The sequence below is a fragment of the Penicillium lagena genome (assembly GCF_028827675.1).
Source record: "Penicillium lagena strain IBT 129212 chromosome Unknown utg000002l_segment0_segment0, whole genome shotgun sequence".
Lineage (NCBI taxonomy): Eukaryota > Fungi > Ascomycota > Eurotiomycetes > Eurotiales > Aspergillaceae > Penicillium > Penicillium lagena.
The window spans coordinates 1,206,356-1,223,113 of record NW_026623223.1 but is presented as its reverse complement, the minus strand read 5'-3'; the positions used below and the strand labels follow the sequence as shown (position 1 = coordinate 1,223,113).

Genomic DNA, 16,758 nt, shown 5'->3' with positions numbered 1-16,758 from the left:
GTCGTTATAGCATCCTCGTTATCAACTAATGAATTGACTGCATTGGGTCGTCTCTATACTAGATCGTAGTGTGGGGATAGCTCCTTTCCGAGTACGTTAGGGCACCTGGCCCCCGACTGCGGACTTGCAGCCGGGTCTGCCTGTCTGTCTAGAGAAATTGTAGTGCATCATTTTGGTCCACGGTCATTCTTCCATTAATCCTGTTTATGATCGTTCGATTGCGTGGAGTCCTCGCCATAGTGACTCAGGGTGTCCAGAAGGCAGGCGAACAAGTGTCCTTAGCGCCGACCGGGAAAAAGTGGCCAGCGAACCACTTCCCTTCTCTTCCTCTCTCTTCCCCCAACTCTTCCCCAACCTTTCCCTCCCACATTCCCTTTCTTCCCCTTCCTTCCCTTCAATTCATTCCTCTCCTTTTGCTGGCATCTCCAGCATCCTCCTCCCCTCTTTTTTCTCTTGTTTCGTCGCATTGAGGGAGGACTGTCACCATGAGCGGCCGTGAGTGCCCCCAGCCCCGTTGTCGCACCCACCGCACACGCGATCGCGACAAGCCATCAATTGTGGCCCAGCTCAATGCTAACCACACCTACCAGTTCGCTTCCTTGACTTGATCAAGCCCTTCACGCCCCTCCTCCCGGAGGTGGCAGCTCCTGAGACCAAGGTGCCATTCAACCAGAAGTTGATGTGGACGGGCGTACGTTGTGTTTTCTGGCGCGGAAAAATGCTCGTGGGACTGACGCATTGCAGTTGACTCTCCTGATCTTCTTGGTCATGAGCCAGATGCCGCTATATGGCATTGTTTCCTCCGACACCTCCGACCCCCTGTACTGGCTTCGGATGATGCTGGCCTCCAACCGGGGTACCCTGATGGAGCTGGGTATTACCCCTATCATCTCCTCGGGCATGGTCTTCCAGGTATGTCATCACCAAATTCGTGGGTCGGCATGTACTCATAACCTGTTTCTTGCTAGCTCCTTGCCGGTACCCACCTCATCGATGTCAACCTGGACCTCAAGACCGACCGTGAGCTGTACCAGACTGCTCAGAAGCTGTTCGCCATCATCATCTCCTTCGGTCAGGCCTGTGTCTACGTTCTGACTGGCCTCTACGGCCAGCCCAGTGACTTGGGTGCTGGTATCTGTGTTCTCTTGATCGTTCAGCTGGTGGTGGCTGGTCTGGTGGCCATCCTGCTGGATGAGCTGCTCCAGAAGGGCTACGGTCTGGGCAGCGGTATCTCGCTCTTCATTGCCACCAATATCTGCGAGTCAATTGTTTGGAAGGCCTTCTCCCCCACGACCATCAACACCGGCCGTGGCCCTGAGTTCGAGGGCGCCATCATCGCTCTGTTCCACCTGCTCCTGACCTGGCCCGACAAGCAGCGTGCTCTGTACGAGGCCTTCTACCGCCAGAACTTGCCCAACGTGATGAACCTGCTGGCAACCCTGGCTGTCTTCGCCGCGGTCATCTACCTGCAGGGCTTCCGTGTTGAGATCCCCGTCAAGTCCTCGCGCCAGCGTGGCATGCGCGGCTCCTACCCCGTCCGCCTCTTCTATACCTCGAACATGCCCATCATGCTCCAGTCCGCTCTGTCCTCAAACGTCTTCCTGATCAGCCAGATGCTGTACTCGCGCTTCTCGGACAACCTGCTGGTCAAGCTTCTCGGAGTCTGGGAGCCCCGTGAGGGTTCTGCCCAGCTCTACGCTTCGTCGGGCATTGCCTACTACATGTCGCCTCCGCTGAACTTCAAGGAGGCCGTCCTCGACCCCATCCACACGGCTATCTACCTTAGCTTCATGCTGATTGCCTGTGCGCTCTTCTCCAAGACCTGGATCGAGGTCTCGGGCTCCGCTCCCCGTGACGTGGCCAAGCAGCTCAAGGATCAGGGCCTGGTCATGTCCGGCCACCGTGAGCAGAGCATGTACAAGGAGCTCAAGCGCATCATCCCCACCGCCGCCGCCTTCGGTGGTGCCTGCATTGGTGCTTTGTCTGTTGCCTCCGACCTCCTCGGGGCTCTGGGTAGCGGCACGGGTATCCTGCTCGCTGTCACGTAAATTTCTCTCCTCTATCTTCTAGATCCGTACGCTAATTGTCCTTCCAGCATCATCTACGGTTACTTCGAAATTGCTGCCCGCGAGGGTGACATCGGCTCGGGCCTGAAGGGTCTGGTGCCCGGCAGCTAAACGGATTCAAAGACCTGCTTCTATTTCCACAAGCAGCATGCCGAAGAGACCGCTCCCTTGCGTTCCTTCGCAATGTCTTCGTTTAGTGTTTTGTTTTTTCATTGCTTTGTCTTTTAACTTTTCCTCTCGCTCTTCGCTTGACTGATGCCGTTTGGGGTGACTGGATTGGTATTGGTATGCTATTTGTTGTTGGCTGGCCTTCCCCGGCTGGTGGATGAGCATTGGCGCCAACAACCCGTCCACACGCTCTTCCCTGCATTTTCGACGGACCGGTGTATGAGTAACTTCGCACGGGCAAGTGGTACTGTGTGGGTGGTGGTGAAGCTCTGGTGGGAGGCAGGCGTTCAGCTCAGGTCTCTTGTCCCTGCTAGATTCGAGAGCGCCCTGTTCAGCAGGGAGTCCTGTAATCATATATTCTCAAAAACCCGAAATAAATCTACTTTGCCGTGATTCTGTCCTTGACTGCTACCTTCAGCCGGTAATGGGTAGGTAGGTATACACGGATATCCACCTCCTACACAGCATAATGTCTACCGGTGGGGCCTTTAATGAGGAGGACAGATTCCTTGTCCTTTTTCTATGGCTTCTGCCAACTATATCGCGCGTCATTCGTTGCCAGCCTCAAACTGGATCCGGCTCTCCCAATACTCTAAATATCCTAACAGGGACCTTGTGATTACTTTCCAGAGATGGCCCAGAGCCCTTATTGTCGTTTATATCAATAGAAAAAACACATCACAACTCGAAATGCTCAACCAGCCCCCCGGCTACTGTAGCAGCCAGCCAACCAACAACATCTTGCCAACCCATTCCCGATCACAGCACGAAAAGACTGGCAATCACTGCGGCACCGCCTGACACTATTTCAAACCGAAGTGATTTTGGCATTACCAACACAATACCGCTTATGAATCGGCCTTGATAATTTCCGCGGCTCGTTCAGCCACGGCATAAACCGTAGACATGATGTTGGCTGCTGGTATCAGCGGAAAGATACTGGCATCACAGACCCGCAAATTGGTCGTCCCGTATACCCGCAGCTTTTCATCCACTACTCCACCGCCCTTCTTTGGGAGCATCGCTGCGGTACCGCAGGGGTGGTAAGTTGTAGTCGCGGTATCGCGGAGATATTTTTTGGCCGATTCAATATCTGTGAGGAACGCATCGGGATGATTGCGTCGCCCGGCTGGTTTCAGGAAATGGGCCAGAGGTTCCGCCTTGTGCAGTTTCTCGACATCCAGCAAGTTGTGCGCCATGATGTCCAAGTCCAAAGGATGAGAAAAGTAGCGGGGGTCAACAGTCTGCTGGTCACTAGGGCCGGCTGACGAAATGTGGACGCTGCCACGAGAGAAGGGCAGACTCTGTATGATACCTAAACTGAGATAGTTGCCAGGCAGAAGATCCTGGCCAACAAAGCTCTTGCCTGTCTCATGTAGATTTGCCTGGGCAAGGAACATGAACATTTGGCACTTAGGGGAATCGGGTTGTTCGAGGATGTCGCGGACCGCCTGATCTCGGTCGTTAGGGTCCGGGAGGAAGCGGTCCATATGCTCCTTCGTGAATCCTTGATTCTTAGCTCCATAGTCGTCCAGAAAAGGCATGTAGGCGCTTGACTGTACACCACCTATAGTCATAGGGCCTGCTTTGTGTTCAGCGTACAGCTGCATAGCTTTCTGTACGGCCTCATGTTCCTGACGCAATAGAGGATCCCCTGTGGCCACTTCCTCGGCAACTTCAAAGCTAATGCCGGTCATAAGATGATCCTGGAGATTCTCCCCAACATTAGGGTTACTTAAAACGACAGGAATGTTGAACTGACGAAGAATGTTCTCGTCTCCAATTCCAGAGAGCTCTAGAATCTTCGGCGTGTTGAGAGCACCGGCCGAGATAATGACCTCTTTCTTAGCTTTGATGGTATAGGATTTCTCGTTCATAGTGATCTCAACCCCGGTAGCTGTGACCTCTGTGTCATTGGTTCTGTTGAAATGAACCTTATTGACCAATGCCTCTGTCACAATGTCGACATTCGGTCGCTGTTTTGCCGGGAGGCCATAACCCGTCGCAGCATAACTTCTAGTTTTGGTCTTAAAATCGACCGCGGCCATATTGCTATATCCCCCAAGGGCACTACCAGAAAACGGGTCCGCTGTGACACCGTGACCGATCGTATTAAAGGTGTCAACCCACGCTTTGGCCAGTGGGTCTTGAATGACGGCGGGAAAGGAAATCTTGAGCGGGCCTGATGACCCATGGCATTGGTCATCCACCCAGGCAAGACCAATATGCTCGCAAGTGGCAGGATCTGGGAGCTGGAGGGTATAGGCCCTTTTATAATACTGGTGGAGATTCTCCCACGTCCAACCCGCCGCTCCCAATTTCGACCAGGCGTCGATTCCGGCTTGAGATGGTGCGATGAAAGCTTGACCATTGATACCGGAACTGCCTCCTAGAAGCTTGCCCTGCGTCAACTTGACAATTCGGTTACCCAAGGCATACTGCTGCTATCAGAAATTGTCTTCTCCTACTCCCAGCCTCGCAAGTGTACACGCACCTGAGGAGCCGTTTTCAGTTGCCAATCTACCTCTGATCCCATCAGAGTGGTCCACAGAGCTGGGATTTGTACCCGAGTATCTTCAGTCATATCTTTCCCGGCTTCGAGGACTACGACGGTCTTTGTGGGGTCCTCAGAGAGTCGGGAGGCGAGGACCAAGCCTGCAGTTCCCCCTCCCACGATGACATAGTCTGCCTCCAAAGGGAAGTTCTCGATAGCCATGGTTTGTCAATGAATAAACAAAGAAGTGTCTTTTTTCCAGAACTGGTGACTATAAGAACTATCGGGGCGGAGGCTTTATATGGCGAGGTGAGAATGGCATGGACCAAAAACACCTAGCCGTCCCTAACAGCGGGGCCCACACCCACTGGGGTGTTGTATTAACGTAGTAATGCTCTAGCTTACTAACGTTACAGTGCCGGGCAATGAAATAAATCAGCGCTAGTAGACCCACCCTACGCTATACTATATTAGGATAGGCCTTATTTTGAAATCTACTTACTAGATTATCTCAACGCGTCGCGTTGCTTTTGCATAGCATCATCGAAACCCTTATATCTCTCGTTCTCCTCTCCTCATAGTTTCCCACATTCCCTGTCTGACCATGGCTAACCCTTTCCGCTCCGCCCGCCTCATCTACCGCGCCGTAGAACCCACCGAGGACGAGGCTTTCATCCTCACTATGCAACAAGATCCAGTATCATTCAGCAATTCGAACGCAATGATCGCTAAACCGCAGAGCAAGAAGGATGCTCTCAAATGCATTCAATCTTTGGAAGAAGCGCTCCTCGGAGTCGTAATATGCTTGCCACCCACGGAGGCGCATGGGAAGCCCATCCCTATTGGCGCGATTTCTCTGAAGCCGGTGCCCGTGCCGATGATGCACCATCGATCTACGGAGATTGGGATTGGCATAGGTCGGAGAACTTTCTCTCGGATGCGTATTGATGCTGACCCTTATTATAGTACAAGCGTATCAAGGCCAAGGTTATGGGAGCGAAGCGATCAACTGGATCCTTGAATGGGCTTTTGAGACCGCCGGGATGCATAGAGTGAGCGTTCGGCATTTCGAGTATAACGAAGGCGCGGGAAGACTGTACAAGCGACTAGGATTCAAGGTCGAGGGCGTGATTAGAGAGGAGTTGTGGCATAAAGGTCGATGGTGGAATGGTGTCCAAATGGGAATGCTTTCGCAGGAGTGGACGGAGCTACAACAGAAACGGGAGACGCACAACTAAGTAGAAGAGACTTTTGGCGTTGAGGTTACCGTCTTGGAGAGGCACGAAAGCCGACTTGAAATGCATAGTAGTAGTATTGGGATGTGGGGTAGTTCAGCTCCTCGTCTTGACCTCTTCTCCGGTCTTTTGGACTGGCTCGGGAGGACCAGCAGGTGGATTTGATATCATGTGATATATCTCGGTGGTGGTATCGCATCGAACTTATGGGCAATTTTTCCCATATGATTCGCAGCGTGACATTACTGACACTCGCTGGTCTGATCCGACCCCATCGACACGGGGGGACAATGGGACTCATGTACTCAGCACCCTCTTTCCCAGAGGCGCTGCTCAAATGGCTCGTAGAACGTAGTCTGGGAGGTGATAAAGCCACCATCGGAACCAACTGCAAGGCCCAGAACCACAAGTCTGGGATCTACTTCAGCTTCAATATCCTGAATGGGACATCTGAAGAGCTTCTCAAGCAAAATGGCCCAGATGAAGGCTCGCTGATAGAGGCATACCCCCAAGTCAATGTAGGTAAGCTTACTCAGTGTGGTTGCTAGCTATGGCATATCGTATTGATTTCTTAAAAAGTCCAGCAGCGCTCTAAGCAAGGACACTTTACACGCACATATCAACAACTATAATCAGTCTGCTACTATATTAAGAGCCAGACCATCCGTCACACACTGTTCTTGCCGTTGGGCTCATATGGCAGAGTCATGGCCAACGTGCCAGCAGAGAGCAACATGGTACCGCTAACCCACATGGGCGCGCTAGATCTTAGGTCTACAAATGCTGGGAAAGCAATATAAGCAAGCGTTTTACGCTGTTGAGACGGAATCAGGACTTACAAGCAATAATCGGGACCATTGTGTTACAGATGCGGCAGAAAGCGCTTGCAATTCCGATACCAGTTCCTCGATGTGGAGCCGGGAATACCTCTGGAGTGTAGGCGTAAAGCACACCGTACATCAAGCTATGTGTTCAATTAGAAAGGTAAAATTGTGGTTTGGAGGGTGGGGTTAGGGTTTGACAGCAAGCATACTTCTGAGTGACGGAGATGCCACATGAAAAGCCTAGGACGCCGGAAGCAGTGGTGGCCTGGGTATAGCAAAATAAGAAGATGCCGGTTATCAAGGTGGACCCGACTAGGGTGCCCCTTCGACCGACCCATTTCTGCTCGACGAGCCAGCCACCGATGAGTGAGCCGGGAATCCCGCACACAGAAGTGATCGCGTAGTGTTGGTAGGTTATGTTCAGCGAGTTATTCCCGCCCGAGCTGCCCGTGCCGTGCGTTTCGAGATAGACCGGTAGAAAGACGTTGAAGAGATTATAGCCAATTCCGATCAGTCCCCAGATAAGAACGATGACTGTGGTCGAGTAGGCCATCTTCTTATTGCTGAAAAGCGCCTTGAGATGGTTGCCTTTGAGTTCCCGAAGGTTGTGTGCTATCAGCTGTCTCCTGCTTAGCCGACGAGTCTGGTCCGCTTCAGGGGACCCTTGCAGGCCTAGGCGCCCTCGGGTTTCGTTTTCGATGCGCTGGAGTTTCTCCAGAGAAATGTCGGGAGCTGGGACGCCGTTATATTTTGCCAAGGAGAAGACAACATCTAGCGCTTTCTCGTCCTGACCGTGGGCGAGGTAAAATTTGGGTGACTCGTAAAGCTTGAAGACAAAAGTTCGGACAACAAACATAGCGATTGTGACAAATCCTAATCTGAAAGAAGTGAGTATAGTTCATAAAATGGAAGTCGACGGCATAGAGTCGGTGCGTACACGATGATTGTATAGCGCCAACCCATATTCTCTGACCGCGGACAGTGTCCCGGTTCCGTTGATGTAGGGCAGGAGAAGTTCACAATGAATGGCCATCCAATCAGGGAGGCGAAAACCTGTCCAAAACACCACCTACACCGAAGCCATGAGTGAGTATAGTCAAGCAGGGCGCGCCGTACACTTACCATATAGACATGACGGTGAGCAGCCATTGATGTGAAGCAGGGCAGAATTCGATGAAGATGGCGCTGTCAACAGGAACTAAAGAATTAGTTAGCGCAGAGATAAGCAAGGCACATAGGAATCATTACGGTTGCCACCGATGCCAATACCAGCAACGCCCAAAAGCGCGTCTATTGCGACGAAATTTAGAGCTCCTGCTGATGCCGTACTAAAGATGGAAGCAATTGCAAGGGTCATATTAAACGCAATTCGCCGTCCGATGGTGTCCGAACTTAGACCCCATACGGTAGCACCTATAATAAGACCAATTTGCTGGCCTATACCCAGCATAGCAGAGTATTTAGGGTTAAATTCCAGGATGATTACTGGGAGAATAACAGCAATACACTGCTCCCACATCTAGCAAAAACAATCAGCCATAGTGATATAAATAGGGCGCTGATGTGCTCACATTGTCCACCATCCACCCGAATCCAGTCAGGAACCACAGGCACCACTGGTAGCGTCCCATACCAATGTCTCTCAAAGCCTGGTTCAGGCAATGCACCTTTGCAGCGTAGATAGGATCTAGTCCATCGAGCTGCAGGTCTTTGACAGTATCTGTACGCTCCAGCGAGCGCTTCTCAACTCTGTTGTCTTGCTGCGTGGTCGAGATCGCATCGTGGCTGTTCAAGGAGGAAATGGGAGAGTCCTCCTTGGCCGGGACGGGTTTCTCCATGATACTGTCGAGGGAACCGTTTCCTCTAGTTAGGGTAAGAGGCTTGTCTAACGTGTACAGTAGACGACTTGCCCATTGCCAATTGTGGGATGAACCAAGTTTAAATCCACGATTTGTGGAGGAGGACAGACCGGTCTCACCTTAGTATGGGGGGAGAGAAGCCAGAATTTTTCCCGATTGGGCGATTGCGCTAAACCGAAAATCGTTGAATTTAAGGTTGAATAATCCATGGTTGGAATGTAGGAAATTGTGCGGTATCCCTACTTGAAAACCCGGCGAGATAAGACAATACAGCGAGATAAGACGTATTGGACTTCTGCCACGACGGTATAGATTTGACCAATTAGAGCTTATAGATAGCTAAAAGTGGCGCCAGTCGTTAACGATGTTGGGTATAAGAATCCGGGGTGTGGAGACCGTCGGATAAACTCGAACCCCGTTACTAAGTGGTAGAACACCACAGTTTTACATGTTTTCCACGCCCCTCGACACGATCGCCCGAGTACGTTTCCCCGAGTGAAAGTCGAATTGCCCGCCAAGTGACATCACAGAGTTCAAAGTTTAAGCGTCGTCGGACAAAGAAGCCCACGCCTAGTCGAGCGCACGACCGACTTCAATCAACACTCTCTACTCGATTAGATATTAAACTGATCGTCCATATGCCTCCCAAACCGAATAGGAGTCGATTAGGATGCTGGACGTGTAAAAGGCGGCATCGGAAGGTTTGCTGGACACTCGTCCGTATCTTGTCTAGTGACAGGCTAATGTAATCCTGATAAGTGCGACGAGTCACTGCCATCGTGTCAGAAATGCGCGTTCCATAGTGAAGAATGCGAAGGATATGGAGCACAGCGACTTGCCTTCCGGGACTGCACCGTCACCGGTAGCTCCAGAAGAAACAGAAATCAATATCAGCGCCAACTCCAATCCCAGCGCCGAAAACCGGTCTCCCCGGCAATACAGCTCAGTTCATTCTTCTCACTGGACTTGATGGCTTCAAGCCCAGGTGATATGCCCATATTGAAAGAGTTCATAGAGTCGGTAGCCCAAACGCTTGCGCTATCTGAGTCTCACAATCTCTGGCGCGAAGATATAGCGCCATTGATTTCCAATAGCGGAGACCAGAAATATTTACGGCACTCAATGATTGCGGTAACTCTCATGTATCGGACTCATCTGGAGTACAGAATTACATCTCATGCGGCCCTACACTACGAATATGCGCTGTGCGGTCTCAGACAAGCCCTTAGCATGATAGAGAATGAGCAGAATTCAGGGCAATTAGACTCGATTCTTGCTTCGCTATTCATGCTCATATGGTTCGAAGTATGTGTGTTGAACTTCGTATATCTTATCCAATGCTGATGTGTGCTCCATCTAGATTTTGGCCCGCGACTGGCACAAGTGGAATGTGCATCTTCAAATTCTCACGCATTTAATTACCAGTCTCGATGGTGCACGAGCATTCGACTCCCGCTTTCGGAGACGCTTGATCTTAGCCACGGCCAGGCTTGAGGTACCCAATATGCTATGGACGCTGCATCCCCCAATTTTAGGTTCTCGACTGTATGAACAAATGCTGTTTTCATATCAACCGTACCCTGAGGACGACATGGAGGATGCCGCCGTCCTGGCCTTCCATCGTCTCCATGTGATCATGGCTCGGTTTGCGATTCCTTACGCGGATTGGATGCGTGGCGGTTTAACCAGATCGGCTGTTCGAGCTTGCATGGCGGATATCCTGGAGCAACTCAAGGAGTGGCATTACAACCTCCCTTTTCCCCTGCAGCGACTCGGTAACCCTTCTTCACTTACTACGCGTCCCAGAACCCCACTCCAGACGACCCTTTTCATCCATTATCTCTCAACAAAGCTCTTTGTCATGCATGTCCTCGACCCTAATTGCTCGGTGCCCGGAGACTCTGCCTACCAATTTTGCCGCGAAGTGTCATGGGATATCTGTCGGCTTGTTGCAGACCTAGGACCTCCGGAGAAGCGCAGTACTGCCTCATTCCGAGGTGACGTTGGTGTCATACTTCCCTTAGCTGTAGTGAGCATGTTTCTACGTGAGGAGGCTGAGCGCGCGTGGATTTGTCAGTGGGCGCGCCGCGTGGACCAGGAGGGTATGTGGTGTGGAAGACGGAGGAGCATGATCATTGAGGCATGGGCCATATGTGCTCAGGAACACAGCCTTGCTCTCCCATTTCATACGATGGTTGGGCAAGACAATATCCACTGGAAACCAGGGCAAAAGCTCAAAGTCTCTATCATGACCTACGATGCCGCCCAGGACTGGCGGTCGTCTGTTGAAGTTTACATGGATGATGAAGATCCACCAGCGACGTCTGTATGAGGGAGGCGAAATATCGACTCTCAACGACTACCTATTGTTATTCAGAAGATTACTTGTTTTCTTGAGACAGGAAACTTGAGGGTTTATATACAGCATTCAATCTCCAGATTGAGTTCTAATCAATTTTGGTAATTCGATAGAGAAGAGGAATAGATTCTGGGATATTTGGTAGATTTGGTAGAGCACAGCACTACCAACTGTATTTACGACACCAACTCCCGGGAGACTGGAGGATAAGTTCACTCTGAGTAAAGAAGAGAAGATATCTAGGTGTTAAGGTCACATATTTCTACTTCTTGCTGCCCAACATTGCCATTTGTCATAAATGCGATCAAATATCTCAAGAACCGTCTGGCGTAGGTGATACACCTGTTCTTCCACTGGGCCCCTCTAGCGGTCGGAACAAGCATGTTCCGAGGTAAACGCCGCATTTGCCTCCCCTAAATACTGTTCGGAGATACCCACGCTGCCCTCACTCTCCCCGCCCAATTTGTCTGCTCCAAGCTTTTCATCAATCGCCTTTCAGTTACTGCAATCGAGATTGAATACTGGCCTGCCTAGCAACAAAATATGAGTAATAATGTTCATAGAGAGAGCTCGGTCCCTGGTAATGGCTTGTCAGCACCGTGTTACCGCCGAACGAGATCCGGATGCTGGACGTGTCGCAAACGGTAAATTACTCACAGTCCTCAGTCGCCATTTTGATTACATATGAATCAAGGTTAATCAGCCTACAGGAAAAAGAAATGCGACGGCGACGCTTTCCCATGCCAGAGCTGTGTCCGACTTGGACTAGAATGTGACACAGGCACCAGACTAGTGTGGGAAGATGACGCGAGGAGGGAGGGGATGAGGAGAAGAGGATCGTCTAAAGCTACAAAGAAGCAATTCTCTGGTGCTTCGTTTATCAATAGGGCTAGCAACAGACCGATACCAGATACTTTCGAGATCTACTCCCGGGGAGGTTCTCAATTGCTGCCAAACGAAAGTCTCATCTGTGACGCACCAGCTGCCATTTCGCAGCCCAAACTCACAATTCCAAGGCAGACTTTTACATGTGTGAATTTGTTGCCCACAAAACTTACAGGCAACGAGTCTATGCTATTGGATCACTATATCCAGCGCTTCTCACGCACCTACCCAACCTGCTCGGAACCCACGAATCCTTTTCTCTCGATTTTATTACCTTTGGCTATGAAAAGCAGCGTGGTTCTTGATGCTCTCCTCGCGCTGAGTGGTGCTCAGTCCTGGAACGAGCGTAGTTTGACCATGGAAAAAACCACTCTTAACCTTAGGCACCGTGCACTGAGAGGCTGTCGAAGGCTATTGACCCAATCTGGCCCAATGGCCTCTAAGAAGCTCGGGGAGATAAGCCAATTTTGGATGAGCAATTTGGCCGACAATAACATTCTCTTTTCTCTCGCAAGCTGCATCCTCATGCTTCTGTATGAGAAACTTGTCGGCGACGGAAAGGCAAATTGGATGCCCCATCTGAAATTTTTGGCAGGGATTTTCGATCATCCATTATGCCCTCGAGCTGACATGATGTCGAATCTGACTGCACAACAGTCCCATCAATACATGGCGTTTCGGTTCCTACATACCCTCTTTTTGTACAATGACCTTGTCCAGTCCACGGCAAGGGGAATGCCGACTCTTTCTGGCTTTTATCTACAAGTTGGACAACGCACTCTGTTCAGGAGTGATGATTTGGTGACTGAATGTGTTTCTTCTTTACCACCTACCTGGCCCGAAGAGACATATCAGGGCGGACGTTTCCATTATCCTCATCTCATTGCCCGGATCAGTGCAGGCGATGAAGTGATTACTGACGCTGAAATTATGGCATGGGATGGGCGGGTTGATTGGCTTCCAAGCTTCTCTCTGACAACAAGCCCGGGCTCAGCTCCAAACTCTTTTACCGGACAGCCCTTTACAATGGCAGCCTTAAATGAAATTTACGATCACCCTCCGAAACCATCCCCTCATGACCCAGAAAAATGCCTAATATCACAACTTTACCGCACCTCAGCGAGAGTTTATCTTATCCGAGCCACGCGCCAAAGGTGCAACCAAGATGCAGATGCGAGGCATACGTTTGACACCGCTTACCTCTCCTCCCAAGCAATCTATCAAATCTCGCAACTTCGTGAAGGTTCTGTCTTCGAGAATGCGCTCCTCTGGCCGATTTCCATAGTTTCCAGGGAACTCACAAACGATCACATTGCCGAAAGGGAATACGTATTGCATCGGCTGCAAGCGCTGGAAAGGCGATTTCACATGAAACATTTCGCAAGGATGCAGGAGGTTCTTAAGTCTGAGTGGATTCGGAAAGATGAAGGGCGCATAAATGAGAAAACAAGAACTGAAGACGACGTATTCTTGTTTGGATAATCCCTGCTTCACGAGAATACCTGCCTTTCCATTGAAGCGCCAGAGCTTCATTTCATACGACATCTCCCAGAACTCCGCCCGGACTTTAATTTTTTTCAAGTTCATTTTTCCCACACAACTTCTTTCTTACTGCCTTCGTCTCTCGCATTCTTTTCGAGTCTCTATGTTAGCTATTAGACCTCGATCAGCTCACATCGATCAGCGCACGCTCTGTTAAGAAGACTTCTAGCTTGTTCGTCGTACACTGGTAGCTTATCTCCTACAGATGCGGCTCAATTCTAACGATTTCATTGGTGGTTTCATTGAGAACCATGGGCTTTTGAGAGGGAAGGAAGTGATGATGGTGATGCGCTGGGCATGTTCGCGGCGGGTAAAGCGGTGTTTATTTACGTACTGGCCTTGGATGCTGACGATGCAATCCTACGTAAGGGACCTCTTCTTGAGAACGAAGAGGGCAAGGGAAGGATTGAATGGCTGGGATAAAGCATTACGGGATTATATTGCTTGGATAAGGCACAAGACAGAAGTCCATATCAATGGCTAAGTGATAGATCTCGCTCCAAATTTCACTCCACTTGGGGGATATAGTTCTTGTTGATGTTGTCCTCGGCTGTAACAGGTCGCATCTCAAAGAGTGTTTGGCGCATATAGCGCATCTGCTCTTCCATCCAGCGCGTGAGCGCTTCGACGTCAACCGTTTCGATAGTGCAATGACCTGGTCTACCCTCCGGATCGCACTTCTGAACGGCACGATTGTAAGAATCCTCCAAGGACTTCGCCTCGTGCTTGAATCGTTCACTTAGTAGGCGCAGTCGATAATGCGACCATTGGTAATAGAGTTCCGGTAGAAGGGACTTGGTCCGAACGTTCATAAGGCTTGAATCATCAACCAGAAGGGGAGACCGGGGCCGGAACGATGTCACAAGAGTGATGCGCTCGGGCATGTTTCCTGCCGGAATAGCGATGTGGCTTACATGTCGCCCTTGCAGAACAACCGCTCCGCCCTGTGACAGGCCATTAGCATCTGGGTATCAAGCATATTGTGAAGTTGAGAGAACACAAGGCACCACATACTGTTTCCGGGGATCTAACTTTGACAGTCGATCCGTCGCCCTTTTGCATCTCCGTTTCACCGTCTGTCATCGTACTCGTGTCTGACAACATCACAACACAAACAAACGGATATGAGTCTCTGTGCCATGGGACGACAGCCGAAGGCTTCTCTCCGTTATCCCCATTTGACGTTTCTTTGTATCCAGGAAGTGCGCTTGGAGGATCAACAGGTGTATGTCTAACACCTTCAAGCCCTTCCGGTCCTAGCTGCACATTGGTATGACAGATCTCCTGGTCTATAACCGGTATGAGATCCACGCCGGCCAGACTGCTTACAATTTCCAGAACTTCAGGTGAAGTCCAGAACTGGGTGGTGAATGGTGCGAAACGCGGGGCCATGCCACGTATTTGTACTGACCCAGGGCGAGTCTTGTAGCTGCAATTATCCAATACATCCTTGGAGAAGAGTTCGCGTCGGAAGGCTCGCACACCTTCGGCGGAAAGGAAGGGAAATGGGTCAGTTGAGGCAATCTCTGATATTGGAGAATTCTCCAACTTAATATCAGAAAGCGTGTGGATTTCCTTTGGCTTCTGATAGGCCAGATGAATTGAAGGATCAAAATTCTGCTGTTATTGGCTTCAGCATGGGACGGCAAATCGGCCGAGGGACTAGGGTCTTGAGAATGTATTTACCGATGTTGATGGCATTTTGAAATGCAGTCACTTTACTGACAAGTGCGAAATTGATTTGTGAAAGGTGTAGTGATATAGTGGAACAGCCAGTCTAGTTATGTCAGGTTTCCGCCGCACGAGGACATGTGTTGAAAGTAGATATTGTATCCGCGGGGTCAGGCGAATATTAATTTTTTACTACTTATTGCCCAAAAATGTTAATTTTAGAAAATAAGTGCGTCCTTTTAGGACAACCAATATTCCGCTGAGCAGGCCTCAATCATTGCGGTATATGCCGATCTTACCCAAATGTGGTACTACGAGCCGCCTGGCTAAGCCGATTCGTACATATCAGTGAAGAAGCCTCTCTGTAACCAAAACTCCGCCCGTGGGTGGGTCTGGTGGGTCTTACGTCCCTATCCATTCCTCCGCCGTGTTCTTGCGGACTAAGACGTGACAGACCCTCGGCCGGGTCATTACTGCTTCGCACCATGAAGAAGCGCGGGGCCTCTGTGCTATTATTAAGATGGAAGTTGATGCCGCTGGCCCAATGACTGAATTTTCGTGACCCAATGCTTAATACATGGAATTGAATTCGGAGAAATCCAACGCGTCAAAGCGAGCAGCGGGTAATTTTGTCTATTAAATCACTTCTAAGGTAGCTGGTGGTCTAGTGGTAGACCATCTGGCCGGCACCGAAGAGACGTCTAGTGGATTGGGACCCTGCTCACGTCTATGACAAGGTGTTGTGTGTTCGATTCCGCAGCCACCAAGGATCCTGTAGTTGGCAGTGCTATCTGTGTTGACAGTCTCCCAGACAACCTATTGATTCGCGATCGTAAGATTGGCGAAAGCTTCTTCAGAAACGTGCCAGGAGACTTGGCCGTCCCGGAGGTCAGGTGGGGCGACTCTTCGTTCTGGGTCTTCGGAACATGAATCATCATGGAGACGCGCAGGGAGGGAGGTTGTTCAGCAGGCTCGGCTCCGTCCATCGAATCCCCGCGAGACGTGGAATGTCGTCCAGACTCAATAGGTGTGCAAGGTACGTCGCACTGGCTGAAGCCAGAATTTGACTAGATTGGGCAACAAAGTCCGGTAGGTGGGTGCTGAGGTGAGCGAAAAAAGGTAGGGGATTCCCATGAATTGATCAAAGACCGAGTAGCCCAACCATGGTCCCCCATTTTAATTTTATGCAACCAAGTGGGAAGTCCCGCCGAAGCCAGATGTTAGCCCGAATCGGGAACGGGACAGCGCCAGCGAACCCTAAATACAAACTCAAAGCCATGTAACTGGCTGAGACACTGTTGAATGCACAGGAACAGAAGAATGATCATGTGCTCTCTTGTCCAACCAAAGCTGGAAATATACGGCATTGGGGAAAACTGTCCCGGTCCATTGGGGCAACGTGGAAACGACTATTGGGAAACCAAACCATACACAGCACATCGGTGTCAGTGGAACCCGAGGCCGGCTATCTTGACACTCCACGGCCTTATAAACAAAAAACCCTTATCGGGCATTTAGATCCTGGCCCATGCCCTATCGTTGGCATGAAAAATGCAGTTTCTTCTTTGCCATTTGAACTCATCCCTAACGTTCGATTCCGTCTTTTGGTAGCTGGCCATTTTTCTCTCTTTTTTTTAATTCGCTATCTTCCTCTC

General features: G+C 50.4%; 8 protein-coding genes across 8 annotated transcripts; 4 read left to right on the top strand and 4 right to left on the bottom strand.

Annotated features, from left to right (window-relative positions):
• Positions 1-485: 485 nt before the first annotated feature.
• On the top strand, positions 486-2,177 carry N7510_003240 (translocon subunit SEC61; the record flags this gene model as incomplete). The annotated part of the gene is made up of 5 exons (XM_056975167.1): positions 486-495; positions 591-691; positions 745-912; positions 969-2,044; positions 2,096-2,177. The coding sequence occupies 5 exons, from the start codon at positions 486-488 to the stop codon at positions 2,175-2,177; spliced, it is 1,437 nt and encodes a 478-aa protein (XP_056835123.1).
• Positions 2,178-3,082: 905 nt separating this feature from the next.
• N7510_003239 (GMC family oxidoreductase) lies at positions 3,083-4,950 on the bottom strand (the record flags this gene model as incomplete). The annotated part of the gene is made up of 2 exons (XM_056975166.1): positions 3,083-4,672; positions 4,729-4,950. The coding sequence occupies 2 exons, from the start codon at positions 4,948-4,950 to the stop codon at positions 3,083-3,085; spliced, it is 1,812 nt and encodes a 603-aa protein (XP_056835122.1).
• Positions 4,951-5,332: 382 nt separating this feature from the next.
• On the top strand, positions 5,333-5,966 carry N7510_003238 (GNAT family N-acetyltransferase; the record flags this gene model as incomplete). Its single annotated transcript, XM_056975165.1, has 2 exons — positions 5,333-5,645; positions 5,695-5,966. The coding sequence occupies 2 exons, from the start codon at positions 5,333-5,335 to the stop codon at positions 5,964-5,966; spliced, it is 585 nt and encodes a 194-aa protein (XP_056835121.1).
• A 221-nt stretch (positions 5,967-6,187) lies between these two features.
• N7510_003237 (uncharacterized protein) lies at positions 6,188-6,595 on the top strand (the record flags this gene model as incomplete). Its single annotated transcript, XM_056975164.1, has 2 exons — positions 6,188-6,485; positions 6,543-6,595. 2 exons carry the CDS (start codon positions 6,188-6,190, stop codon positions 6,593-6,595), a joined length of 351 nt encoding a protein of 116 aa, XP_056835120.1.
• Positions 6,596-6,630: 35 nt separating this feature from the next.
• N7510_003236 (MFS transporter) lies at positions 6,631-8,625 on the bottom strand (the record flags this gene model as incomplete). The annotated part of the gene is made up of 7 exons (XM_056975163.1): positions 6,631-6,746; positions 6,803-6,927; positions 6,997-7,665; positions 7,725-7,856; positions 7,910-7,985; positions 8,036-8,306; positions 8,359-8,625. 7 exons carry the CDS (start codon positions 8,623-8,625, stop codon positions 6,631-6,633), a joined length of 1,656 nt encoding a protein of 551 aa, XP_056835119.1.
• A 1,143-nt stretch (positions 8,626-9,768) lies between these two features.
• On the top strand, positions 9,769-10,978 carry N7510_003235 (uncharacterized protein; the record flags this gene model as incomplete). The annotated part of the gene is made up of 2 exons (XM_056975162.1): positions 9,769-9,951; positions 10,007-10,978. 2 exons carry the CDS (start codon positions 9,769-9,771, stop codon positions 10,976-10,978), a joined length of 1,155 nt encoding a protein of 384 aa, XP_056835118.1.
• Positions 10,979-13,006: 2,028 nt separating this feature from the next.
• N7510_003234 (uncharacterized protein) lies at positions 13,007-13,477 on the bottom strand (the record flags this gene model as incomplete). Its single annotated transcript, XM_056975161.1, has 1 exon — positions 13,007-13,477. The coding sequence occupies one exon, from the start codon at positions 13,475-13,477 to the stop codon at positions 13,007-13,009; it is 471 nt and encodes a 156-aa protein (XP_056835117.1).
• Positions 13,478-13,938: 461 nt separating this feature from the next.
• N7510_003233 (uncharacterized protein) lies at positions 13,939-15,133 on the bottom strand (the record flags this gene model as incomplete). The annotated part of the gene is made up of 3 exons (XM_056975160.1): positions 13,939-14,376; positions 14,447-15,052; positions 15,119-15,133. The coding sequence occupies 3 exons, from the start codon at positions 15,131-15,133 to the stop codon at positions 13,939-13,941; spliced, it is 1,059 nt and encodes a 352-aa protein (XP_056835116.1).
• Positions 15,134-16,758: the final 1,625 nt, after the last annotated feature.